At 27.8% G+C, this 12,101-nt stretch overlaps 1 protein-coding gene across 2 annotated transcripts in view; it reads right to left on the bottom strand.

Annotated features, from left to right (window-relative positions):
• wry (delta and Notch-like EGF repeat containing weary) overlaps nucleotides 1-12,101 on the bottom strand; it is a 252,245-nt gene that overhangs the window by 57,212 nt on the left and 182,932 nt on the right. For both annotated transcript variants that reach the window (XM_085946683.1, XM_085946684.1), the window contains exon 6: nucleotides 3,142-3,295. In XM_085946683.1, coding sequence (XP_085802809.1) covers nucleotides 3,142-3,295 — 154 coding nt within the window. The remainder of the gene's footprint in view (nucleotides 1-3,141; nucleotides 3,296-12,101) is intronic.

The raw sequence follows: 12,101 nt of genomic DNA, 5'->3' as shown, positions 1-12,101 counted from the left end.
TATTTTTTCAAAATACTTTTATTTAGGTACTTGTTAAAACGTCTACTGGTCGGAAAATCTATTACCGGGGCGGGACTATTACGACCCCAAAACTAGACTTGTAGATACAAATTTTTCTTTTAATGCTAAAATTGTTACATTTACTTATTATAGTTTTATAAATTTTATGTTGGTAGCGGAAAAAATGCTTATCCATCGTAAACGTTATCTGGAATTAAACGAATACGCTACAGGACCTAATAAATTTTATATTACGTGAATCTATATGGTCTAAGAGTTCATTCATACTTCGTTTAGTATTAACTGAAACATTGTAAGGAAACTAAATACATCGAGAATTTCATGATTTCGGATACTTGCCAAAAATGTTCGTTTGGGCATTTTTGCTTACTTGAAAAATTGTATTTTTTGCTAAAAAAATATCAGAAAACGCAAGTTCGTTGATCACCCTATTAGCGAAAAAAGTTTTTCGCCTAGTATAAAGTTTGTTTCACCCCTCCAAAAAGTGTCACGAAAGATGAAGAAATATGGCAGAGTAAAAGGTACGGGATGAACGTCAAAAAAACATTCTTTTTCAGAATTTTACATAGAAATAACAGACGTGGGAAACGTTGTTTGAAATAAGTTGACAGCTCGGAAAAACGGTTTTTCATTACTATTATTTTGATAAATGGAATTCTAAAAATATTGTTTTTACAAGTAGAAAGATGGGGTATTTTTCAACCGAGTAAAGCTTTTTAAGGCCTCTCTCTCTAATATTAATATTATACCTACCACATAATTTCTACATAGATTTTTTTGTGCAACATAGACTTTAATTTACAGAAAGTTTACAGAGAATTGACAGCCATAAACAGTTGGCTGCAGATATAAAGCAGAATATATTATATATCTTTCATAAATTGATGAACAGAAAAAATTACAGGTATAACTAATTTAATTAGCTATACATTATAAAGGAAACATGATATAAAATATACAATGGTAAAGCATTAAATACACACACTAATTATTGGTTTCAAATGTCGTCATTATCGTCATTGTCAAATGCGAAAAATATTGTAGTCGGTAATACTATATATTAATGATATTCGATACTGCAGTGAGTATGTAATAGTTTTTGAAGAAGCTTGAGGATTTATCTGTAAGTGGAATAATTAAGAATTAGCGCAAATCGATATTCCAGTTGTGTCTACATAAATATTAGCATCGTCATCCGCCGTGGTGAACTAACTCTACTGGATGAAGTCATCCCCTTACTCTCATTTATAATTTCTCTCAGCCCTTAGTTTTTCTCTACCATGTATTTCTGCCAAACCTCAGTTCATCGATCTAGTTATTATTTGGTACTATTCGAGTATCATTCAGACTCCTCTTATGGTCAGCGGTTATCCATTCATTGAGTAACATGTCCAATCGATTAACAATTCAAAAGTTTGGCAGCATCTATCGCATCACGTACTTTTATCTAATTTATTGCACTTCCGTTTACATGCCAAGGTATCATTGTCTATATTTCTGTTTCATATGTAAACACTGGTAGCACATATCGGTTAAATACTTTATGGTTTATATATATAGATGGATCCCTTTTTAAAATACTATTCAATTTCTCAAATACTCTCGAAACGAATTTGCTTCTTTCTGTGGAAGGTTCACCAAATCATTTTAAGTAATGAACAAAATATTATATTTACCATTTTCGATTCTTAAATTTAATTCGTGGGAAATGCTGATACAAACTCATATATTGTAAAAGACATTTTAAATGTGTTTTCAAAAAATAAAGTAAAACTACTATTCTGCTTTGTTTAGTTGTTTTGTTAAAATACTATCTAAATATATCGAAAAGTACGTTATCCTTGAAATTGTTTAAACAATTTTGGGGTTTTCTGTCTAAAATTTTGGTAATATATTGAACCAAATAAGTTTTCCTGACAATATACGCATAAAGAATGAATGTGGGATCAACTTTCAAGGTTGCTCCGTGGTATATTTCTCGGCATGCGGAAATTTATGGAATTTCACAAATTTCAAAGAACGGATGTTCAAGAATCTCTATTATTTTGGCATTATTTCAATTCAGAGAGCTGAGATGAACAGTAATGTTTTTTAAATTTCTTTGACAAATTATCTTTTTTATTGTTTTTTCTCTACGAGTAGTTGTCAAGTTTAACTACAGAGTTAAATATGCGATTAAATTATATGGTCACTATTCTCAACATTCTATAAATGAGACCTTGTTAACAAAGATAAATTATTACTTTGACGATTTTTTTTCATATTTCATCACGTTAATTAGTATTTTTTGACATCTTCATAACCAGAACCAAATTGTGAAGATTTTTATAAGACAAAAGAATCAACATAAGTATACAATAATTATATTTTTCTAAGAAAACAACCAAAATCTTAACTTCATACGCAATATACAAGTGTACGAAATAAAATTCAAAAATATTAATGTCCCTTGGAAATTATCTCCATTCTATTCCAAGTATACTAATAGCAGTTTTAACGTATACTTATAACTTTTATACAACTTAGTGCTGCATTCGAATCTTTTTTTACACATAAGTAGTTATGTGGCAATTTAAGTTAAATATAATACAGAAGTTATCTTAGTAACAGTATAATATATAGTATCTTATATATAATATCGTATATGTTTAGTATCTATACTATTTATACTATATATAGTATAGTATATATATATATATATATTATCGTATATAGTATCTTATCTATTCTCTCTTTTCTAAACTTGTGAGATTTATCTAATAATTTTTTACTAAAAATGTATTGGAAAAAATATTGTAGTACGTGCATTTGTTAATTTAAAAAATAGAAATCTTATCACAAGTTGTAAAACTGTAAAATATTCTTTGTATGTGTTTTATTTTAAATAAAGAGTTGACCATCAAGAACTAAAATTAAATATAATCAATATTGAAATTCCTCCAAAATACATACATGAGTAATATATATAATTATTTATGTCAATAGTTATGTATTTTAGAACAAAAATAGCAGTTGTAAACGACAAATTCAGACTGAAATTTAAAGAAAAAATTATAATAATATTAAATTCAACCGATCCTATATATTTTATAATACTGTTTTGATTCAAATACTACTCACCATATGGACATAGACACTGGTACGTGGCACCATCATGTCCTTGTGAGATGTCCACACAGATACCATTGTTGGTGCAAGGTGATGGAAAACAGGCATCTTGTTCCTCGCAGTGAGGACCCACAAATCCAGGACAACACTGACATTCATATCCTTCCTGAAAACAAAAATGAAAAAAAAGTTATTTTCGTATATTTTATTTTATTTTCCCACGTTTGTGATATGATATATTATTTCTATTCTATTAACGCCAATAGATTTATATGATGTAAATAGTATACCTTTTTTATTTAAACAAATAAATATTGGAATTTGACTTCATTTTACTCATCAGAAAATGATGTTTTCATTCGTTAAGTTAATAAACATTAAAATAAAATTTTGAAGAGAAAATATAATATTACCGTTAAAGGCACGAGACCAATTAAAGAAAGAAATTGCATTGCATGAAAAAATACAAAAAAGCAATCACCGATACGATTTTTTAAAGAAATACTTCTCCATAAAATGTATAGAATATCTCTTTTTCCTTTTAAAAATAAGTACTAATTTAGTATTCCGCATTGCGCTTAATGGAGCTGATGTAATAAATGTGAGAAATTTAAGTAAGTTTGTATTCATAACTCAGTTATATTTAACATATTTTTATTCTGCAGAAACGGTACCTATATGTATATTTATGAGACTTTCTAAAAGGGCGAATAGTAATTCTAATAAAACACTCTAACTGTTCATTATCGAAGTAACTACTCGACATTATGCTGATTATGAATATTCATTTAAAAAAAATGGTTAAACAAAGTAACGTAATCATCGCATATCCTACCATGCTATGATGTTAACAAAAACTTTATTTTTTGTCTGATTGCAGATAAATAAATAATAATAACAGAAGGAAGATGTAATAAGAAATACGTAATTAAGCAAAAAAGAAACAAAAATATTTATGTTCAATACTAATTAGGTAGGTATATAAAGAAACTCAATCTCTGATTTACTATTTATTATATATAATAAACAGGAAAATCATCTTATGAATAACGATTAGATAGATGATTATGCATTTTTATTACTTATAGGATTATAATATTTTTATAATACGAATATTTGTAAAATTGAATGTAGAAAACCAATGATAAAGATGTCTTCATCAAATTAAATGATGATAAAATAATTCAATATTATCTAGTGTTAAAAAAAAACAAAATTTTTCATTTTAATAAGGAAAAACTTTTAATTAATTGTGGGAATATTTTCATCATCTTAGATAATAAAAAAACAAAAATTGCTATTTATTTTTAATAGTAGCGGAATTTTTCGTATAGTTTTAAATGTCTTAATAGTTATTAATTTTACATAAAAATACGATATAAATAATAAATAGTAGAGGTTATTATTTTTTTTATTCAATGCTGAATTTTGGAAAATTGTTTTTTTTATAATAAAGAATTTCACATTCTCAAACCTTATATTCATATTATATTCATTATTGAATAAAAAATAATAATTTCATTATTCATACGCTAGCGCGAGACGTATTTTATGATTAAATTAGTAATGTCATTGTTAATTAATTGATCATAAAGCAGATTGCATTTTGATTGGTGAAATTTGAAGTAATTCGGTTAAAACGTATTTATGAGAAACAATTTTCATGAATCATAGACAGATAAATATTTAAGGCTATACTTTAGCTGAGGCACGGTCTAAAAAGATCGTGACTACGCAAGGCACATATTGTGCGTCGCGTGACGAACAAAACATAATTAGTCATAAAAATTCAACATGCGTCCATTTAATGTTATGTTTATTGTTATTTAAGTAATAATAATAATATGTTCATTGACATGTTTTGTTTTTCGAGTAAATACGTAACATTTTTTATTCGTCTTTAGGTACACGATTTAAGAATTAATTCCTCCGACGCCATCACAAAACAAATTGACGTGCGAACAGGTCGACTATCACTCTCCGACTGGCAACGCATACAAAATTACGTCCCACCTATTGCTGAAAATTATTTTCCGTTTCACTGAAGTATGCTCTTAAGAGGGTATAGCACTCACACAAAAAATGGAATATATGAGTTCGAGTCCCATTCGGTCAATTTCTCTAGTAGTAGTTTTTCAAAATTACGTTTGTAAATATACATCTCTACATTAACTTATAACAAACTAAACCGATCTTAATCGCTATTAAATTATGTAGAGGCATAAAGTTTTTATGACGTCTTTTTTATTTTATTTTTTTCATGTAAATATTTAAATATAAATTAAAGTGTACTTAGGTTTTAGGTATATTCCACAATTTGATCAAACCTAACCAAACCCATTAATTGGAGGGCTAAATTTCTTTGGTTTGGGACCAAACTAATTTTCATTGTGTTCTACATTTTCGAATAATATATTAACTACCTTAGACTCATGTTAGTAAGCGATGAAAGAGACGCACAATGCAAAATTCGTCGTTAAATACTTTATAAATTATCCGTTGCCATGTTTGGCAAGATAAGACTGTCATTGTGTTCCGCGGTGAGTCGGCAGTCGGCAAATTAACGAGTTTTAAATTTATGCTCTTTGATAACACTTAAAACAACCCCCCGAGCGCAATCAAAAGAAAATAAAACAAGCGAAGTAAGTGGCTCTAAGAGAAAAATGGCGAGGCACTGTGTCGCATAATTTGGACGTCCTTCAAGGCCCGTTAATGTATAGAGCAGATTTTATCAGCTGCAACCATTCGCACGGTCCTCTTCTTGGCATTCGTTTATGTAGTGGGCTTTTAGAGTACGTCTTTCATAAGCCCCAGAAAAGGGGTGCTAATGAAACCTTAATGAAAAATTAAAACAAAATCATTAACCAATGCTAGCAAACCACATGGCACATATAAACACATGTAAAATACTTTTATATATATTTTATATTAAATTATAAACATCAAGGTTTATAAAATAAAAAATCATAATAATTTAATAAAACATAATATAGAATACATATTGTAAAAATATTTTCCTTTATGAATCTTCTCTGTCGATCTGTTTATTTAGCATTTTCTTTAAAACACATTTTTGTTTGAGGATTTTTTATTGAAAACCTTAATATCATATTATTTAAAAAATACTTTATGTATATTATGACACGTGTTTCATTCACTCTGTAAATAATTTAAAATGAATTTGAAAACGTCAAAACTGAAAAGAGGATTTAAGACGTTTGGGAAGAGTCGTTATTTTGAAAAGTGAAAAAAAAATAAAAAATGACTTCTTCACAATAATAATTGTTTTATCTTATTAATAAATAATATTACAGTAATTTTTAAATTTAATTAAAATAATTATTACTTGAGTACTATAATAGTAAATTTCCATTTTCGCTCCTGAGCTGAACATACGACACTCTACAGGTGAAGGTTTTATTAACTCATTTATTCCAAAAACGGCCACTCCAGCGACTCGATTACAACAATAAAATCATATTAATAACGTAAATATTAAAATTGACAAAATTTCGTTGGCCTATAAGTTGTAATACCTACTGAACTATAATCTGAGAATGTGTCTTCATTCTATAGTAAAGTTAAATGACCTACATTTGTTTGTTTAATAGTGTGTTTCTTTTGGGCATACGCAAAGACAATAATATGTGACTTAATATTAAATTTGTTCTCTCTCAGATTAAGGACGTTCGCAAACAAAAATGTAATATTCTGCGAAAAGATAATAAACGAGACTTTTGTAGAAGTATTTTTCATATTTTAGTGGCCGATAAAACGGCTTAATACGACAGGAAGCTATAACAAAATTTAACGTTACCTACTTAAATATTCTAATGCAGAAATTTCGTTTATGCGTAGCAGAATATTTTTTAAGAATATTTCTATAGAATTAACTTCTTACATCTATCTACATTCTTCTTCGCCGGGGCCTGAGGATCGCGATCTAGATGATCTTACAATCCCATTGGGTTTGGCTTCATACTCTATACCCGATATGCAGTATTTATGTCTATGGAAAACTAGATGAAATGTAGAGCATAGATTCCCAAACTGCCCCTTTTTCAGAAAAAAATACTTAACGCCCTCGTGGAAATTTTATAAGCATTTCATATAAAAACTAATAGTTAAATTTATCTTCATTAAGCAGGATAATCCTAGTTTAATTATTGGTAAAGCACATTGGCTCAAATCCAGTAGTAATAGGTTCAAATCCCGTCGGGCGTCGTATTTTTTTCAAAAAAGATTTTTTTTTAAATATTTCTATCTAAGGTGTTTTAAAATTATGAATATTTAATATTATAGAATGTAACATTCTCAAATCTTGTTAATTATTCGTTGAATAAAATAAATGGTTTATTAAAAATATATTTATTTTAAAACACTCTTTTTGTTTTTTTTCGGAAAATCACTTCAAAATCTATTGATATTAGAGAATGTTAATAAAGTCGATGATAACCAAATTTTTGGAAATCCATTGCAATCCTCTCCACCAAAAATAATTTATTTTACAAAACCTTCGACAAAAGCGAGTTTTGGATTTAGTAGGTATAGTTTATATTATAATGTATCTATCATCCGGCGTGATATATTTGTGTTTTATATGAATTTTATTTATGTTAAATTATGTATAATGTATTTGTTGTTCTGTATTTAAAAAGGATATTGTATGACGAGTTTTTATTATTTTTGCAGTAGGTGCACCTACCTACAAAATTAATAAACATCAACATTCGTTTTATTGTTTATATTCGTCATACAATGTATTATTCGAACGTTTTATTAAGGGGTGAATTTTCAGAAAAGATAAAATAATATTTTCACGAACCTACCACATAAACGCGCGGGCCATCGTAAATTATGCCAAAAGTTGTATAGATTTTGTTATTTATTGAAGTAAGAGGTGAAGTGAAAAAACCCTAAAACAACAAACGCCGTGGAATATTAATCAATGGGGTTTCCCACTTTCTAAAATTGAATCCATTAAAAATATTTCATTTGAACTTTCAAAAGAGTTAATCAAAAATAAACAACCTTTGTCGGGCATTTTCAATTTAACTTTTTTTTCATATTTTGGTATGTTTCCTCAGAAAATCAATAATATAATAACGACATCTAATATGATAAACTCATTTTTTTACTGAATATATTTTACTGTCTTTTGAAAATCTTTGCTTTTTCTATACACAAATCAATTAATAGATTTTTCCTCGGCTTAATTTGCCAAACTATCGTTTATTATAAATATAACGTTTTTTATTTACAGAGACTTTCATTAGGACTTTCATTAAATATTGAATTCAAATGTATTTTTTCCAAACAAAATAAAAAATATTTTAAACCCCCACATATTTTAATACCCACGTTAAAACTTTAATCTTTTTGAATATTTTTTTTTTCATATTATGTGCATGAGCCGTTTGTTAACAAAATTAAAAAAAAATATGCTACCTAAACTGTCAATCATTTGAACATTTGATACAAAATACTGCGAAGTACCTACCTAAAAAATCCTATTATCAGTAATTTCCATAATTTAAACTTGGCACAGACAACGCAGAAAAATTGAATATAAAATTAAGGGGGGACATGCTCGTCAAAGGTCAAAATTGAGTTTTTATTGTATTTTCAAACCATGATCCTGGACACTCCTTAAACGTTGTAGATAATCTATTTATATAATTTTGAAGCCTTATTATCCTTTATAGTTATTTTAAACATTTGATGACTACATAAAGTATTTTTGTTACATAAAATAGTATTCTTTTAAACCTCTCGCTCTAATGTTTTAGAATATAGTCATATTTCGGTACATAACTGTGCAGTGGTGTTAAGATTTTTTGCATTTATTAATTTTTAAACGCATTTATAAAACCATTAGCATAATTTATTACGAGATAATTTTTGTAAAATATTCATGATAAAAAATTGAATTGATAATCTCTGTGATCCCAAATTTGACAAGAATTAGGCATTTTATTATTCAAAAAATCGGCAAGATTAACACATTTGAAGATGATTCTAAAGGTATTTATTATAAGCTATGTCCTTGACCATTCAAGTGTGATAAACATCTTATGAATAATGATTGCTTTATAATAATTATTGACCTAAGAATAAGGTAGTGTTTTTTTGAAATACGCTATTTCTTTTGTCATTCCCCAGTAGTTAAGCTACACCATACGGCCGTAGCTATAAATTGACAAACTATAATTGAAGTAGGGAGTAAAATGATATTGACGCGCGTGTTTGAACATGTACCGTTTAAAAAAAAATAAAAAAAAATTCGGTTAGGTACATGTTCAAACACGCGCGTCAATATCATTTTACTCCCTACTTCAATTATAGTTTGTCAATTTATGGCTACGGCCGTATGTTGTAGCTTAACCACTGGGGAATGACAAAAGAAATGGCGTATTTCAAAAAAACACTACCTTATTCTTAGGTCAATAATTATTATAAAGCAATCATTATTCATAAGATGTTTATCACACTTGAATGGTCAAGGACATAGCTTGTAATAAATATCTTTAGAATCATCTTCAAATGTGTTAATCTTGCCGATTTTTTGAATAATAAAATGCCTAATTCTTGTCAAATTTGGGATCACAGAGATTATCAATATAATTTTTTATCGTGAATATTTTACAAAAATTATCTCGCAATAAATTATGCTAATGGTTTTATAAATGCGTTTAAAAATTAATAAATGTAAAAAATCTTAACACCACTGCACAGTTATGTACCGAAATATGACTATATTCTAAAACATTAGAGCGAGAGGTTTAAAAGAATACTATTGTATGTAACAAAAATACTTTATGCAGTCATCAAATGTTTAAAATAACTATAAAGGATAATAAGGCTTCAAAATTATATAAATAGATTATCTACAACGTTTAAGGAGTGTCCAGGATCATGGTTTGAAAATACAATAAAAACTCAATTTTGACCTTCGACGAGCATGTCCCCCCTTAACAGCTAGTATTATGGCAGACTATCCAAATACTAAACCACTTGTTATTAATACGTGAGAGAATTGAGTGCCATTTTTGTGTTTCCATTTCATGCGCTTGGAGCATTACCACTGAAAAAACGTGCAAGGGTGGATTTTGAATAAATAACCACCCCTTGTGCTCGGCTGCTTGCCAAAAATCGGAAATATCATTTAATGCAGTTGTTTTTGAAACCACTTTATGGAAAACTCCCTAATAACCTTATGAAATATGCAAGTCATTATAAAGTCGGTTCATAGTACTTAATAACATTTAGTCAAAAAATACCAACTCTTCTTTTAAAAAATAGTAAACAGACATAACGTAAAGGTAAAATATGAATAATTAACTGTTTAAATGCCTAATTCATATAAGTAATTTAATTAACGCGTTTTATATTATTATTGCACGCACTATTTACGTGAATATACGAGTAGTATTATCACTATTAACCCAACACATTTTTAGTTTATATTCACATGTTATATTTATAACTGTCGTATAACTATTTTTTTCCGAACTATAGAGCATATTATAGACCTTCACGGATTGGAGGGTATATTTACAGACCTTTTTACAAGAAACGATTGTTAGACATTCAGCCAGCCCATTATATCATTACACTGGACGAAACATATATTTACAGAACAACACGTATTTTTTCCATATACGGAATCTAATCGACCTTAAAACTTCAAGGCGAACGCTTTATCTACTACTTCACATTTTTTGAATATAGGAAAAATATATTTATTCAAGCGTATAGTATTTTTAAAATAAAATACTTGATATATTCGTAAAATTTAGAATACTGTATATATTGAATATAATATGTATATGAAAAATACATACCCGCTTGCAGATATTTTGCTATTAGATAAAATTACGAAGATTGATGTACACGTGCTGACATCTAACCGTATATTATTCTTGATATTATAATATAGATACCAAATATGCTTTCTACATATAAATCAAAAATAACAGCATTAATGAGTTTTTAAAGAGAAAATGACTTCACAAGGTACAAAAATTTTAACAAGATGAACATTAAATTGAAGAAACATATTAATTAATCATAAAACAACCTTTCTCAGAATTTTGTTTTTATTAAATACGTCTGCCTCATTTTATTAGTGTCTTATTTTTGAATAAAAGAAATAAACTTCTTTGTGAATTTCGGAATATAATTACGATTCATATCTGTAAGTATATAGGTCAAATATACCAAGAATACAAATTGACTGCATATTGCTTTAATATAACTAAATTCCTACTTCATACATACAACTTTTCTCACAAGCTATTGTCAAGCTATTTCCTTTTAGGTTATTTAGATATTTTAAATAAATATATAACATATTTTTTTTTACAATATAATTAAGTTTGTACGTAAAAAAAACTATATTATGTAAACTTAAACATATATCAACTTAAAATGAAAAAACTTATCGTAATAATATATTGTTTTTATACCTCCTACACATTTACAGTGAAGAAAAATTCGATGAACATAATATCGCCAACGTTAAAAGTCAAGTAAATGAAAAAAACAAGTCTTTTTTAATATGTGAGACCTTTTTGAACCACCTTCACCTAACTTTACAGTTTTGTTAGTCTAAATGAGAGATGGTTACCTGTCACATTTGTTCATGTAGAATGTAAGATATGACTAAAAAGAACTTCATTTGGCATGGGTGAACCAAATTTAGAATGTCATGGGTTTCCATTATACAGGCTGAAAGGCTAAATGCATAGAGGATTGAAGTCGACCGTGCAAAGGCAGCTGCTTGTGAACCAAGATTAGGGTTTTCAGGTGGTCGAAAAATAAGACCATGTCACAGATTGCGGTTTAATCTAAGCCGGGTTGAAAATTTTGATTTTTTTTCTTTAATTTGGAACGATAAGTAGCACTTGTAAAAAGTGGTACTTAAATATTATTATAGAATAAGATTTAAATAGAAAAAAAATGTAACAGGA

This window comes from Rhyacophila brunnea, unplaced genomic scaffold, assembly GCF_057557595.1.
Source record: "Rhyacophila brunnea isolate RB1 unplaced genomic scaffold, BYU_Rbru_1.0 scaffold_2, whole genome shotgun sequence".
NCBI lineage: Eukaryota > Metazoa > Arthropoda > Insecta > Trichoptera > Rhyacophilidae > Rhyacophila > Rhyacophila brunnea.
Note: the sequence above shows the minus strand (reverse complement) of the source record. Positions and strands in the feature narration are given on the sequence as shown.